The following is a 17,626-nucleotide window of genomic DNA, read 5'->3' as shown; positions in this document are numbered from 1 at the left end:
ATCAGCCTGATCAGAGTGTAACTGTAGCTATTCCTCTTGGGATTCTTTAATTTTAATATGTAAAGATATATTTCACTGTCATGGCTCTGAAAGGTGAACATCAGCGTAATCTATTCTCTCTGCACAGTTTATACAACACTAATCTTTTCATCTATAAATAATTGAAAACACCATGACAAAACTGCATTGTGAATGTTTCAGTTCCATCTTGATGGTACAAAGTTGGTGAAACACATTGCCCCAACCATTCTGAGGATATATGCCTAACAGACACCAGTCTTGATTGTATTTCAGAAGGAGTTGGAGGGAACTGGTGTTGCCAAATGGACTGGAGAAGAGGTGATCAGTCTTGTAAATGTACAAAACTGTTTTCCAGTATAGATGGTCTATATGAAACCCTTTGGGGGATTGTTGTCCCTAGTCAAAAAGGCATGTATCCAGTAACTGACTGGTTGCTAGCTAGTATAGTCTACCTACTTGGAAAGGTGAGACAAAGCAGTTAGAGCCTAAGAGCAACTCCCTTCCTAAATCCCCTTGAGCTGCTTCTAAGTGAGACGTAAGTTGTGGTACCCTTCAAGAGTGAAAACTGGGGGATAATAATAAAAATTACTTATTTTTCAAATGCTGAATAACAGTATGTAACAAAATCTGAAAAAAAAATCTGTTCCTGGTATGAAAGTGTTATTTCCTGTTTAACTGTGCAGTACAGTACTTACTTTGAAAGTAATTGTTCTAATCCAGAAACTTAGTTTTTGTGGCTGCCACAAGCTATGTTAAATTTGATGAGACTCAATGAAATATTCATTGAAAAACTATAGCAAAATGTGCTGCATGCTGCCCCATGAAAACAAAAAATAGCATTTTAATACACTTTTTCCATTTTTTATGATAGAACCAATTAGAAAATAACATTTATAACCCAGGAACAAAAAATCATGTTGCATAGTGTAATCCTATCTGGTGCTGATGTAAGCCAAAGAGAAGGCAGGAGGACATGTCATGCTGGGTTTTCCCTTCACTTGGGACCTCATCAGACAGGGCTTGGGAAGCATCCTAGAACACTTCCCTGCCAATTCAGCGATTGATGGGCACACTGCCCATCCCATGATGTCACTGGACTTCTGGAAGAGGCCCTGCCCACAACTTGAGTGGAAGCATCTTATGAAGCTTCCATTTCTACACACCTTGTACCGCCCCTCCTGCAATCGTTTTGGAGAAGTGCAGTAAGGCAAATCCATGCACAGATTAAGGCTGGATTAACATCATTGCTCTATTGTTGTTGTTGTTGTTATTTCCTAAGATTGGGATCCACAGTAGCCGACTACTCAAGAAGCAATACAATTAAAATGTACAAAAAGTTAGTAAAATTAAAATTAAATAAACCAATTACCACAATTAAAACAATTCAGTTAAAATGCAATTTAAAAATAACGGAAAAGCTGTTTAAAACAGTTCAGCCTAAAACCCTTACTCCATTCTCTAACTAGTTTCTGTTTTAAAAGTCTGTCTGAAAATAAGGTTTTAGTCTGGTGTCAGAAGGAACACAGAGAAGACCTCTGTAGGAAGAGAGTTTGAAAGTCCAGGGACAGCCATTGAGAGGCCCTTTCTTGTGACTGCACTGACTAGGCGTTATGGGATTGAGTGTATGGCCTCTCCTAATGAGTACATAGCCTAGGCAGGCCCATACTTCTTAACTGGGAAACAGCAAAATGCAGGGGCATAATGCAGGGGCATGCAAACATTTATTTTTGAGAAAACAAAACACTGCGATCTGCGAAATAGCTTGGATCTGAATCATAATCCATCATTTCTAGTGAAAACTTTATTCCATGTTTAATTGCCTTATCAATACTTCGCTGCATTCCTGTTTTCATATGTTCAGCAACTATAGTTGTACTTTTCAGTGTATTTTAGGGGGTGGTTGACTTGTGCCAGACTGGGAAAAAATTCAGTTTGCATAGTATTTTAAGAACTTCCCAGAACTGCACAAGAAGTGGAAAAGGGGAGAAATCACCAAAGAAGAATTCAAACGTATAGCCAACACCTGTAGGGAAAAGGTTCGCAAGGCTAAAGCGCAAAATGAGCTCAGGCTTGCCAGGGACATAAAAAACAACAAAAAAGGCTTTTTTGCTTACGTTGGTAGAAAAAGGAAGAAAAAGGAGGCGATAGGGCCATTGCAAGGAGAAGATGGGGTGATGGCGACAGGGGACAGGGAAAAGGCAGAACTACTTAATGCCTTCTTTGCCTCGGTCTTCTCAGAAAAAGAAAGCCATCTTCAACCTCAGCAACACGGAATGGACGAAGGATTGGGGGAAATCCAACCCCAAATAGGGAAACAAGTTGTCCAGGAACACTTGGCCTCTCTAAACGAATTCAAGTCCCCAGGGCCAGATCAGCTACACCCAAGAGTACTGAAGGAACTAGCGGAAGTTATTTCAGAACCACTGGCAATTATCTTCGAGAGTTCTTGGAGAACGGGAGAAGTCCCAGCAGATTGGAGGAGGGCGAATGTGGTCCCTATCTTCAAGAAGGGAAAAAAGAACGACCCAAACAATTACCGTCCGGTCAGCCTCACATCAATACCAGGCAAAATTCTGGAAAAGATCATTAAGGAAGTGGTCTGCGAACACTTAGAAACAAATGCGGTCATTGCTAATAGTCAACACGGATTTACCAAAAACAAGTCATGCCAGACTAATCTGATCTCTTTTTTCGATAGAGTTACGAGTTGGGTCGATACAGGGAATGCTGTGGATGTAGCGTACCTGGATTTCAGTAAGGCCTTCGACAAAGTCCCCCACGACCTTCTGGCAAACAAACTAGTAAAATGTGGGCTAGACAAAACTACGGTTAGGTGGATCTGTAATTGGCTAAGCGAACGAACCCAAAGGGTGCTCACCAATGCGTCGTCTTCATCATGGAAAGAAGTGACAAGTGGAGTGCCGCAGGGCTCCGTCCTGGGCCCGGTTCTGTTCAACATCTTTATTAACGACTTAGACGAAGGGTTAGAAGGCACGATCATCAAGTTTGCAGACGACACAAAACTGGGAGGGATAGCTAACACTCCAGAAGACAGGAGCAGAATTCAAAACGATCTTGACAGACTAGGGAGATGGGCCAAAACTAACAAAATGAAGTTCAACTGGGACAAATGCAAGATACTTCACTTCGGCAGAAAAAATGGAAATCAAAGATACAGAATGGGGGACGCCTGGCTTGACAGCAGTGTGTGCGAAAAAGACCTTGGAGTCCTCGTGGACAACAAGTTAAACATGAGCCAACAATGTGATGCGGCTGCTAAAAAAGCCAATGGGATTCTGGCCTGCATCAATAGGGGAATAGCGTCTAGATCCAGGGAAGTTATGCTCCCCCTCTATTCTGCCTTGGTCAGACCACACCTGGAATACTGTGTCCAATTTTGGGCACCACAATTGAAGGGAGATGTTGACAAGTTGGAAAGCGTCCAGAGGAGGGCGACTAAAATGATTAAGGGTCTGGAGAACAAGCCCTATGAGGAGCGGCTTAAAGAGCTGGGCATGTTTAGCCTGCAGAAGAGAAGGCTGAGAGGAGACATGATAGCTATGTACAAATACGTGAAGGGAAGTCATAGGGAGGAGGGAGCAAGCTTGTTTTCTGCTGCCCTGCAGACTAGGACACGGAACAATGGCTTCAAACTACAGGAAAGGAGATTCCACCTGAACATCAGGAAGAACTTCCTCACTGTGAGAGCTGTTCGACAGTGGAACTCTCTCCCCGGGGCCGTGGTGGAGGCTCCTTCCTTGGAGGCTTTTAAGCAGAGGCTGGATGGCCATCTGTCGGGGGTGCTTTGAATGCGATTTCCTGCTTCTTAGCAGGGGGTTGGACTAGATGGCCCATGTGGTCTCTTCCAACTCTACTATTCTATGATTCTATGATTCTATGAATCTATGCTATCTGTGTACCACTTCACATAGTAGACATGAATTGTCACATAGTAGACATGAATTGAAATGCAATTACAAGTGGAGGTGGGAATTTTCACTCTTTCTCAATTTGATTAAAGATTTATCTGAAGTAAACACTTTGAATAAAAAGCTCTGGAATAGATTCTGTTTTATGGACTACCTAATTGACCAGAGATATTTGTTTATTACTTTAAAGATGCTTTACTACTTCTAAAGTTCATGGAAAGTACATGCAAGTAGTTACTTAAATTGGGGGTTAAGAGGTGAATGAGAGAAGTTTTATTTATAACTGCTAGAAAGCCCCAGGCATCAATTCTAATTTAGAAATATGTAAAAGAAAAAGAGAACCAGTGTAGTATAGTGATTTGAGTGTTGGATTAGGATTATGGAGATGAGAATTCAAATTGCCACTTAGCCAAGAAATACAGTGGGTAAACGTGGGCAAGTCACACTCTCCCAGTCTCAGATGAAAACAAAAACAAACCCCATCTGAACAAATCTTGCCAAGAAATGCCTGTGATAGGTTTGTCATGGGCTTACCATAGATGAGACACAACTTGAAAGCACATTTAAAACAACAACACTTTACTTTCACTTTACTTTCTGATACAGCTTTCTCCAATGAAGCTAGGGGAATAGTTCTATATATGTGTTACTTGTCAAGATTGTGCTCAGTCTACTTTGAGTGACCCAAAAATCAAGTATTTAAACAGCAAAGAAATGTATGCAAAGCATTTCCTTAGACATGGCTTGCAGTTCTCCATTTCCGCCTCAGAGTGCCACTGTTGACCAGCTAAGAACTGCCATTCCAGGGATGTTTCATACAGTGAAATTGCTTATTCACTGAGAAAGAGAAGTGTAGGGACACGCAAACATTTTTTTCTGAGAAAAGGAAATGCTACAATATAAAGAACCAAAAACCAGCAACTTCCTTCATCATTATTTCTGGATTTGGATTTGAAATTCCTCACTTTCTTTGATCATATTCAACAAGGATAAAGCAGATTTTCTCACTGAGTGAAATGGAGGACATGAACAAACACAGCAGCAGATCTCTACAAAGGCAAGTAATTCTGTTATTTTTCTCTTTGTTTTGCAAAGCTTCACCAGAACAAATTCATTATTCAGTTCCTGAAGAACTGGGAAAGGGCTCCATTGTGGGAAATCTTGCCAAAGATCTGAGACTAAATACTGAGGAAATAACAAGTAGCAATCTGCAAATCCTTTCTGTGGATAAAAAGCAATATTTCATTATCAGTGCAGAAAATGGGAATCTTTACGTAAATGACAGAATTGATAGAGAGGAAATATGTGGGGAAAGTATATCCTGCACCATTAATTTTGAAGTGATGGCTGAAAATCCTATGACTATTTTTCATATAATTGTAGAGGTTCAGGATGTAAATGACAATTCACCACATTTTCTGCATGGTGATATCAAACTGGAGATCAGTGAATCAACTTTACCAGGAGCCACATTTCCCCTTGAGCAAGCTGAGGATCCCGATATTGGGATGAATACAATACAGGATTACAGCCTTAATACAAATCACTACTTTGTTCTGGATGTGACAGAGAAGCAATCTGGAAAAAAGTATATAAAATTAGTGCTGAAGAAACACTTGGATCATGAAACTGAAAGCAGTTTCCATTTAACTCTTATGGCTCTGGATGGAGGGAAGCCACCAAAAACAGGGACAGCCAAAATATGGATTACAGTCATTGATGTCAATGACAATTCACCAGTTTTCTCACAAGAGCTGTATATAGTGAACCTGAAAGAAAATATGCCACGTGGGTCTCTAGTGGTACAAGTAAAAGCCATGGACAAAGATGCAGGTTCAAATGGTCAGATCAATTATGTCTTTAAAAACATCCCTGAACGTGCTCGACAGAAATTCATTTTAGATCCAAAAGATGGGGAAATAACAATTAAGAAATCTCTGGATTTTGAGGAAACAGATAAATATTTGTTGACAGTAGAAGCAAGAGATGGAGGTGGATTAGTAGATCACTCTAATATTGAAATAAAAATATTAGATGAGAATGACAATGCCCCAGAATTTATCCTTGCCTCCTTGTCCAGCCCAATACCTGAAGATTCTGCAATAGGAACTCTGGTAGCTTTCCTCAACATTAAAGATAAAGATTCTGGAGATAATGGGGAAATAACTTGCTATTTAAAAGACATTTTGCCATTCAAAGTAGTATCAACATCCAATAATCTCTACAAGCTTCTTACAGATGGTCTCCTGGACAGGGAAAGCACCCCAGAGTATAATATCACAATCACAGCAACAGACAAAGGCACACCACCTCTTTCAGCAGAAAAGACAATTTCCCTGAAGATTTCAGATATCAATGACAATTCTCCTGTCTTTGACAAATTGTCTTACACCTCTTATGTTGCAGAGAATAACCCATTGGGCTCCTCTATTTTCCGGGTCCAAGCCATAGATCCAGATCTGGAACACAATGGCCAAATCACCTACTCCCTCCTCAGAAGCAACATTCAGGAGCTGCCTCTCTTGTCTTATCTTTCCATCAACTCTGAAAGTGGCATAATCTATGCTCAGCGTTCCTTTGACTATGAACAGAGCAGAGAATTTCAAGTGGAAGTGAGGGCCCAAGATGGAGGCTCCCCTCCCCTCAGCAGCACTGCCACTGTAAAGATCTTCATCCTGGATCAGAATGACAAGAGCCCTCAAATCCTTTATCCTTCTCAGGGACTGGAGGGCTCAACCTTATTTGAAATGGTGCCTCGCTCAGCCGAGGAGGGATATCTGGTGACCAAAGTGGTGGCAGTGGATGCAGACTCTGGGCACAATGCTTGGCTCTCCTACCATCTGGTCCAAGCCACTGAGCCAGGACTCTTCACAATTGGGGTCCATAATGGTGAAATCAGGACATCCCGGACATTCTTAGAAAGAGATGCTTTGAAGCAGAGACTGGTGATCTTAGTGAAGGATAATGGCCAACCACCACTATCTAGTACTGTAAGTCTTAACCTGGTGTTTGCTGAAACCTTCCAAGAGGCCCTTCCAGAAATTAACAGCCAACCCAGGGACCCAGAGTATCAGTCGGACCTCCAGTTCTATTTGGTCCTTGCCTTGGCTTTGATTTCCTTCTTATTTCTCCTGACAGTGATTCTGGCCATTCTAACAAAACTTCGAAGATCTGGGAGTCCCAAATTCTTGCAATGTTTTGGTCCAGTTCCCCATTCAAACAATGCTGTTTTATTTCCACCAAATTATGAAGAAGGGACTTTGCCTTATTCTTATCAGCTCTGTTTATCTTCTGAGTCTAGGATACAGGAATTTACCTTTCCTGCACCTAGTATTCAAGTTGCAGAAAATATTTCATGTAATCGTAACTCTGATATGCTTTTGACATCTGATCAAGGAAATACTTTAAAGACAGAGATGAATACTTTTGATGAGGTGAGTTTCTGGTTTATTCCTACTCATTTTATACTCTGTGCAACTTTTTATTTTGAATGAAGTTTTCTAAAGTAATTATTGGACAGTCTTTCCATAAATATATGTATATACAATGCCTACAAGCACAGACCAATCATGGAGCCTCGAGATGCAAAGCTTCTGAACAATGCTGAAACAATAGTACCACCATGGGAATGAATCTACTGGTTTTTTTTATCCTGTGTAAGAATATTAATAGAAATCAGTTCTCTTTTTTCTTTATATCTATTGTCCACGTTATATGAAACTTTCTAGTGGCATTTTAATCAAGCAATTGATAAATTAATCAATTTCTATAGCACATATGTATTTGGCATTAAAATGGGACTTTTAATTTGAGAAGCACAGAGTTTTGCCCTTTTCTTGGTGCCACAGCTTCTGAAGAACTATCAGTCTTGGATTCCTTTGTAGAGCAGGACATAGGAATAGCTCATGGTGAGGAAAAGCCCTCATAATCATAATTTATCTTGGGGACACTGTATTCCTGGTAGGTAATATACAATCTATATATGAGCAAATGTCTTCACAAATGACCTACAGAGCTTTATGATAGTTTTTGTTGACATGTGTGTATATGCTGAGATAAACTATAAGAAAACAATATAAAGTATTATCATCTACCTCATTAAATGAGATTTACCACAACTATAGTTGCATTTTAATCATGTGTGCAAAGCAATACAGATATTTCCGTTGATCATATGATTATGGCATAAGCTAAAAGATATTTCAGCAACCTATAGCTCAAACTGCAGGCTTTCTGCTGTGGGGTAAAAATGATTACATTACTTATTTACTTTGTTTATCAAAATACAACTATTAACACTGATGAGAAAATTAGTGATTTTATAATAGAAAGGACAGAAAAGTAAAACTTTAGAGTGAAACTAAATCATTTATAACATGTTTGCAGTAATTCCTGAGAATTCTTTTAAAATCAAATACAATAAGATCTTCTTTATGAGCAACCAAAAACAAATGATTTCATAGTCATCAATTTGTATAAGCAATCTTTTTTTGTGGAACTAAAATATCAAAACGTGGAGACAGGGGTAGTTTGGAGTGTGATAGAACAGTTCTACTATCAGTCAAACTCAATCAAACTTTATTTATATGCCAGCCCATCTTCCCATGAGGACTCAGGGTGGCTTACAACATGAAGACAGCCATTCGATGTCTCAAAAATAATAAACAGTAAATTGAACAATAAATCAACAATGTAAGTGGGTTGTTGTATGTTTTCTGGGCTGTATGACCATGTTCCAGAAGTGTTCTCTCCTGACGTTTCGCCCACATCTATGGCAGGCATCGTTTGATGATGCCTGCCATAGATGTGTGTGAAACGTCAGGAGAGAATACTTCTGGAACATAACCATACAGCCCGGAAAACATACAACAACCCTGTGATCCCGGCCATGAAAGACTTCGACAAAACAATGTAAGTTTTTGATCATAAAACAAATCATACTAAAAACCAAGAAAACACTTTCCACAACAACAATAAGATACTATGCATTATTGTGACATTTCAGAAATGGACATAGAGGAATTTTAAAAGATCACCATGTATATATATGTTAGCCATGATTTTATAGATACCCGGTTATCATAGTACTCTGCACCATCAATTTCTCAAATGTCTAAATGTCACTGACTACCTTTTTGATAAAGAATATTAAACAAATGAAAAGAAATGTAAAAGCAGTGCTGCCAAAATAGACAGAAAAACTTAGGCAAAGGGAACTTTAGAAACACTTGAAGCTGCTTCTATGCATTCTGACTCTAGTGATGAACAACAACTTTACTTCAGAAGAACAACTTGTCAATGAATTGTCTCTCTCACACAGCTAGAGATCTTATGTATATGTGTGGCGACTGGATAAGTGAAAACCACAACTTTATTATAGATATTCCACAACTTAAATCTCAACAGGGAGCTCTGGCGTGGGCTGATCCATGAGGTCACAAAGAGTTGGAAGCGACTGAACGAATAAACAACACAAATCTCAACTCTGCAGCATTTAAATATAAAACTTCCCAGTTCTTGGGTCGAAAAGAACATCGGGTAAAATGTGGCCATTTTAAATCTTGCATACATCCATTCCATTGATTCATCAAAAATAAAAAAAACCCAAAGGAACCATCAATCTAAGAACATATATTATGGGGTGGGATTTATTATAGCCTATTTTCTAATATAATTATGTCAGTGATTTTTTACTTCATCTACTGAAAAGCACTTATTCAAAATAATCATACTAATTTGATTACTATACCGTAAGCAGCAGTATATATGTTTGACGATAGCACAAAATCTTTTCCACATACTGTAGTTTCAAAATGCAGCTTGCAGTTCCCCATCTAAGCCTCACGGTGCCACTGCTGGCCAACATAGTTCTCAAAGAGCAATAGGCAGCTTTTGGATTGCTTATATTCACTGCAGATCAGGGAAACAGCAGAAGACAACGACATGCAAACACATTGCCTAAAGAAGGCTACTGCGATACAGATAATCGTAAACTCGTTATTTTATTAAACATCTCTTAAGCATCTCTGGATTCTGATGGGATTGGAATTTCTTTTTTTCTAATTATCTGATTTCACCAAAGAAGGCTAAAAGAAAGTTTCCTTATTGAGTGAAATGGAGGAGAGGCACAATGTTAACAGCAAATCTCTACAAAGGCAAGTACTTCTCTTATTTTTCTCTTTGTTCAGCAAAGCTGCCTCAGAACACATTCAGTATTCCATTCCAGAAGAACTTGAGAAGGGCTCTTTTGTGGGAAACCTGGCCAAAGATCTGAGGTGGAACACAGAACAAATAGCAAATAGCAACCTGCATATCCTTTCTTTAGGAGAAAAGCAATACTTCATTATTAAAGCAGAAAATGGGAATCTTTATGTAAATGACAGGATTGATAGGGAGGAAATATGTGGGGAAATGACTAAATCTTGTGCCATTAGTTTTGAAGTGATGTCCGAAAATCCTACAACAATTTTTCATATAACTGTAGAGATTTTGGATATAAATGACAATGCACCGCATTTTTTGGATGGTGACATCAAGCTAGACATCATCGAATCAACATTGCCAGGAACCACTTTTGTGTTAGAGGAAGCAGAAGATCCTGATCTTGGGGTAAATGCTCTACAGGATTACCATCTGAATGATAATAAGTATTTTATTTTGGAAATTAGAGAGACAGAAGATGGAAAGAAATATGCAGAATTAGTACTAGAAAAACAACTGGATCATGAAAGTGAGAGCAGTTTTCATTTAATCCTCACAGCTCTGGATGGAGGAAAGCCTCCTAAAACTGGGACAGCTAAAATATGGATCAATGTCATTGATGCCAATGACAACCCTCCAGTCTTCAGTCAGAAGACGTACATTGTGACTCTGAGAGAGAATACACCAAGTGGATCTTTAGTGATAGAGGTGAAAGCCACAGATCGAGATGCAGGTTCAAATGCACAGATCAACTATGGCTTTAGAAAAATCCCTGAACACGCTCGCAAGAAATTCTACTTAGATTCAAAAGATGGAAAAATTACAGTTAAGGAGCCTCTGGATTTTGAGGAAACAGAGAAATATGTTATAATAGTAGAAGCAAGAGATGGAGGAGGATTAGCAGCTCAGTGTAAAGTTGAAATAAAACTATTGGATGAAAATGACAATGCCCCAGAAATTATTCTTGCCTCCTTATCCAGCCCAATTTCTGAAGATTCTGAAACAGCAACTCTGGTAGCTCTCATCAACATTAAGGATAGAGATTCTGGGGATAATGGAGAAATAACTTGCTCTTTAAAAGACATTTTGCCATTCAAAATAGTGTTTACATCTAATAACCTCCACAAGCTTCTTACAGATGGCCAACTAGACAGGGAAAGTACTCCAGAATACAATATCACAATCACAGCAACAGACAGAGGCACACCCCCTCTTTCAACAGAGAAGACCATCTTTCTGAAAATTTCAGATATCAATGACAATTTTCCAGTCTTTGAGAAATCCTCTTACATTGCCTATGTACCAGAGAACAATCCTTCGGGCTCCTCCATTTTCCGGGTTCGAGCTATAGATCCAGATCTGGAACGCAATGCCCAAATCACTTATTCCCTTCTCAGAAGCAACATTCAGGAGCTGCCTCTGTCATCTTACCTCTCCATCAGCTCTGAAAGTGGCATCATCTATGCCCAGCACTCCTTTGACTATGAACAGTGCCAGGAGTTTCAGGTGGAAGTGAGAGCCCAAGATGGAGGCTCTCCTCCCCTCAGCAGCACTGCCACTGTGAAGGTCTTCATCCTGGACCAGAATGACAAGAGCCCTCAAATTCTTTATCCTTCTCAGGGAGTGGAGGGCTCAACCTTGTTTGAGATGGTGCCTCGCTCAGCTGAGGAGGGTTATCTGGTGACCAAAGTGGTGGCAGTGGATGCAGACTCCGGGCACAATGCTTGGCTCTCATACCATCTGGTCCAGGCCACTGAGCCAGGGCTCTTCACAATTGGGGCCCATAATGGGGAGATCAGGACCTCCCGGATGTTTTTGGAAAGAGATGCTGTTAAGCAGAGACTGGTGATCTTAGTGAAAGATAATGGCCAACCACCACTATCTAGTACTGTGAGTCTTAACCTGGTGTTTGCTGAAACCTTCCAAGAAGCCCTTCCAGAAATTAACAGCCAACCCAGAGACCCAGAGTATCAGTCGGACCTCCAGTTCTATTTGGTCCTCGCCTTGGCTCTGCTTTCTTTCTTATTCCTCCTGAGTATGATTCTGGCCATCCTGACAAAGCTTCGAAGATCTGGGAGTCCCAAATTTTTGGAGTGTTTTGGTCCAGTTCCCCATTCGAACAATGCTGTCGTATTCCCACCAAACTATGAAGAAGGGACTTTGCCTTATTCTTACCAGCTCTGTTTATCCTCTGAGTCCAGGATACAGGAATTTACCTTTCCAGCACCCCCTGTTCAAATGGCAGAAAATCTTTCCTCCAATCCTCAATCTGATATGCTTTTGACAGATGGTCAAGGAAATATCTTAAATATAGGAATGGACAAAGCTAATGTGGTGAGTTTTTACTATAGTGATATCATTTATATTTAATCAATGTTACTTTTTGGCAGTATTAGCAATAGCTCTAGTCAGACGCAGGTCCTCTATTGCTTCAAAAGTTCCTCTTTCCAAAACTTAAAATTTCAAGAATCTCATCAAAAGCAGCTATATGTTGAATTATTGTAAAAGGGGCATGTTAATTAATTTTATTCCATCCAGCAACAAAAACAACTGATTTTTCTTAATTTTGAGGTTGGATTTATGGCTGTGTTATGCCATTTCTCCAATTTTCAGTTGTAACATCATATTCCATGGAACTGATTCTTTGTTACTGCAAAAATGTTAGAAGAGTGCTGTGTTCAGTATGGTGTGGCTAGTCTATGTGCCTGTGAATGAACGCTTATAAATGATTAATCTTGAAACTAATTGATTAATTATAAAAGATAAAGCAATTAGAAAAGAATAAAGTATATATAGATTTCTTAAAAAATGTAAGGGCTTAGCTGAATGAATCAGAATAATTGTACTTACTTTGAATCTAGCTCTGAAAGTCTTCATGATACAAGGGGATTTCCAATAAGTATCCCGTTTTTTCTGCCCTTAACTCTGAATTTTCTTCACTTTAAGTATAGGCAGGTGATACTACATAGTTTGCAGATTATCTGTAGCATTACTGGTAATTTGGAATGCTGGATTAAGTCAGTTTCATCCTGACCCACTGTCTAGATGTACACAGCCTCTATCCGATCACCACTGGGGAAGGGAATAAGTCATTCCCACTTTGCTGCTGTCACTTCCTGTCAGCCACGAATCTCCCTGTGAGTGCCTGGCTGTTTTGTTAGTGTCTTTTGAGGTCAGAATGGGGCACCCGCACAAGAAGCAAGGTGGAAGGGGTTACTTTATCCCCTCCTTGCTAGTCATGTGGACACCCTATTATAATTTCAATAGATGTGACTATGGTGGGCAGAGGCTCTCAGGGGGCTCCATGAGTGGCAAGGAGTGGCAGTGATTATATGGGGGATTAAGGTATGGGCAGAGGCCCCATATGGTTTTGGATTTGCTTTGCACCAACAAAATTCCACAGAAGGTTTGGCCAAGTGGCTCTGGCTCTGTACCGGCTCTGGATTAAGCAACCATTGTAGACACTGCGTGATTGTATCAAATAATCATTTGCAATTCCACATCCCATTTTAAAATGATGTTGAATATCATCTGAAAATGCGAAGGTAGGCATTACATACAATAAATCAGTGGTTCTCAACCTTTTTTTGACCAAAGACTACTTGACCAAGGACCAATTTGACCAGGGACTATTTTGACCAGGGATCGCTTGACCAAGGCTACTCTCCAACATGGAGCCCCCAGATGGCGTAGTGGACTAAGTGACTTGAAGGTTGGGTTGCTGACCTGAAAGCTGCCAGGTTCGAATCCCACCTGGGGAGAGTGTGGATGAGCTCCCTCTATCAGCTCCAGCTCCATGCGGGGACATGAGAGAAGCCTCCCACAAGGATGGTAAAAACATCAAAACATCCTGGCGTCCCCTGGGCAACGTCCTTGCAGACGGCCAATTCTCTCACTCCAGAAGCAACTCCGGTTGCTCTTGACACGAAAAAAAAAAAACTCTCCAACATTGGTACCAAAAGGGTTATGAATAGTTTTTGGTCAACTTTAGATTCAGTTTGGTTATCTGAGGTGCTAACTCGGAAAATTGCATTGGATAGACCACATCAGCTCTAGTTTCTGATTCAGAACATATGCCATCCAGTAGTCGCCATCTGCTCAGCAACAGAAAATCATATTTAATAATCTAGAGCTGATGTGGTCTATCCAATGCAATTTTCTGAATCAGCACCCCAAATAACCGCAGGAACAGGCCTGAAAACGAAGACACCAGGGCGCCCCCGCTTCCAGGTGCCACATGGAATGGCTCCGCTCAGGGGGAGGGGGGAGGAGAAGCAGCAGTCAGGAGGCTTGTTGTCGCGCCTTTCATGGGTAGTCAGCCTCTTCCCTCTTGACATCCCCTTTGCCTCAGCACTATAAGAGGTTTTCACAAGACCAATCACTCTCGTTGCAACAGTGTAGTAACAGTGATGCTGCGGACCATATTTTAGTTCTTGGGGACCACTGGTGGTCCACGGACCACAGGTTGGGAACCACTGCAATAAATGGATCAAATCATATTGATAATTGTCATCAGCTTCTGGAGATGACGAGTGCATACTGTTAGAATCAGGTCTGTAAAATATTGCTGGACAAAGCACTGATGTACTCATGTAGTAGTATGAAACAGTGGATATGAAAACTTATGAGATCATATAAAAGCCATATACTTTCAAGATGTTTGCTTTGAGGAAGGATATTGCATTCCTACTTTTTATCTCCATGTTTAATGTTCTTCAAACCTTCTTCCCATTCTTCTGTGGGCTGATTCCTCAGATATCTGTGACATCTTTATTTTTGTAAAGGCATCATCCTAAGGTGTCTGCTTACCAGAGCCAAAGAGGACATGGCTCCTTTTCTCTCATCCACAGCCATGCCCCCATAGCATTTGCTGGCTGCTGTGCAACTGCTTTATTTCTTTAAGTATTGGACTATGACTCTTTCAACATAATTCAAAAATTCTTAAGAAGGAATATTTGAATTAGGCTATTTGTATAAGTGTGGAAATATAAACTCAAGTCTTTAAAAAAACCCTCCTTCTGAAAATGATGATTGCATCTGCTCGAGTGAAAGACGGAATTGTAAGTGCTCACATATAACCTTCCTCCAAAGAGTATTAATTTTCTGAAAGTCAACCAGAACAATAGGGAATGAAATATCTAAGAAAACATACAGTATCCATGGTAAATATTTTAAACATATCCACCCTTTCCAAATAATTAATTTGAATTATGTCCACATATCAAAAAGCTGAAATATTTCAGCAAGGAATGTCGACAAATTCAGTTTAATTATTTGAACCTGGTATGTGAAGAAATTGTGGGCAAAAATGCATTTTATATCTTTTCTATTTTGATTCAGATAATAGATATCTGAATAACAGTTCAGAAATTTTTTGAAAGCATAAAGCTTAATAGTTGCCAGTTAGATTTATGTGACTGTGTAATGAAACCGAAATGACTTTGTGCTGTAATAACTGAATTGTTCTAATTTCATGCTTTAGCAGTATGGATTATGAAATGCATTCCTTTGCATGTGTTTTCTCCTGTCTTTATAAAATAATATTGAATTCCTACATAACATTTTGGGAGGAACTTCCTCTGAACTTAGTAAATGTGAACAATGAGAGGGAAAGTTATATAATGGTTTGAGTGTTGCTATTAAGACACTGCCAGACCAAGATTCAAATTCTCACTTTGTCATGGAAAACCAGTGGGTGACCTTGGGCAAGTCACATTCTCTCAATCGCAAAGGAAGGCAAAGGCACCCCTGCCTCTAAACAAATTCTGTTAAGAAACCTCCATGGTAATTTACCTTATTGTTGTTAAAAGTCAGAAATGACTTGAAGGTACAAAGCAATAAAATGTACATCGGATTGCTTTGTACTTCTACAAAATGTTATTTTTATGTCAGTAGTAATTTTCATTCCAATGTGTAGAAGCTTCACTTAATTTCAGTATACTGATGGGTAAAAACAGCAATCCTTCTATGCTTGTACAATTAGGATCATGAGATTTTATAAATATGTTCATTGAATTAGGCAATTTAATCTTGCAAAACCAAGGATCTAGCATTGTGCTTAAGCAAAAGATATACCATATTATGATCAATAACTTAAAGATATAAAATATTAATGTGGGTGATTTAGGCCCTCTAATTCTATCACTTCTTGATACATGTCTTGGACCAATATATTGAATCCTTTCCCGCTTGTGAAAATCTTGCATGCCAAGCACTAATGTTGTTGCCTACATTCTCCCAATGATATTCCACCATCTTCTAAATTCTACTATTCCTCTACATATTTTATATCTGGGACACTGAAAATATTCAATACCGGTTGGAGGCAAACAATAGAAAGAATGTGCTTTTAAATTTAAAAAAATGTCCTGGTGTTCTGCACTGTATTATTAAATTAATGGATCTATTCCTTTCTTTGCCATTTTACCTTAAAGGTGTTGAAATGAAGTTCCTGTTACTCTGTTCTATTTAGCTGTACATGTATAGACAAGACAAAGCTATCTCAGTCTATGCTTGAGCCATTTCTCAATGAAAGGCAGCCTAACTTCGCTCACTTACGTTAGGTATGTGAGCCAATACAGTAGGCTTTCTGTATCCATTCATAATTTAATTTTTTAAAAATCTAAAACCTTGCTATTTTACATACGGAATACTATTTTACTATGTTGTTGTATATGCTGAGACATGAACATCCATTAATCCAAGCCTAGTGTATATCAAGGGCCCAATGTAAAGCCAAATTAAGTCACTTCATCCCTGCAATTTCTTCTATGACATAAAGTGAAAAAAGTAACCCTAAGCAAGAACGGAGAGAAGACCTCCTACAATTTCCTGCTATTCAGATGCTGACTGATTCCACAGATGAACTTGGGGTGTTGTTCACTAGAAAACAGAGAAGGTGGAAGTATTTTAGAGCTTCATTGCATTGGCCACACAGCAGAGTTTGAGAATCTCTCACTGCCTCATTTGGAAAAATGCAGTATGACAAATCCATGCCCGGCAAAATGCTTGGTAGATGACACAACAAATTAAGTAGGACACCATTTATTGGCAAATATTTATTTTCAGTGTTCCACAGTGTTACCTGAGCAATTCAGCCTTCCTATATTTAGTAGAGTCAAATTGTACTCCAAGCTAAATATGGAAGATGAAATCCACACAGCTTGAGGGCAACTGTCTAACTAGTTGACCAAGCGCACAGCCCAAGAAATGCATACATTTGTGATGAAAACACTGATATCTTTCCATGGGCAATGTTACACATATTAAATGGGCAAAAGTGAATGTTGAAAAGTCTTATTCACAATTGCAAGATAGCTTCAGTGAGCTACCAGTTCCATTTTAAGAATGCATTGGTCATAGAGATGTATTATCACTTTCTTTCTAATACAGCTTTCCCAGAGAAGCGGAAATTGTTTAATTCCACAGAAAACAGTCACAGAATGCATAAACATTTGTCATTTACCAAAGTGCTG

General features: G+C 39.4%; 1 protein-coding gene across 28 annotated transcripts in view; it reads left to right on the top strand.

Annotated features, from left to right (window-relative positions):
- The window catches only part of LOC100562425 (protocadherin gamma-B4), a 378,208-nt gene that overhangs the window by 203,807 nt on the left and 156,775 nt on the right, over positions 1-17,626 (top strand). The window contains exon 1 of one of the 28 annotated variants that reach the window (XM_062979475.1): positions 9,924-12,485. The exons of the other annotated variants lie outside the window; for them this stretch is intronic. Within the exon in view, the coding sequence (XP_062835545.1) occupies positions 10,065-12,485 (2,421 nt within the window). The 5' untranslated portion in view covers positions 9,924-10,064. Of the gene's footprint in view, positions 1-9,923; positions 12,486-17,626 lie in introns of those variants that run through there. 28 annotated transcript variants of the gene reach the window in all.

This window comes from Anolis carolinensis, chromosome 4 (genome assembly GCF_035594765.1).
Source record: "Anolis carolinensis isolate JA03-04 chromosome 4, rAnoCar3.1.pri, whole genome shotgun sequence".
In the NCBI taxonomy this organism is placed as follows: Eukaryota; Metazoa; Chordata; class Lepidosauria; order Squamata; family Dactyloidae; genus Anolis; species Anolis carolinensis.
This window is presented reverse-complemented; position numbering and strand designations above follow the sequence as displayed.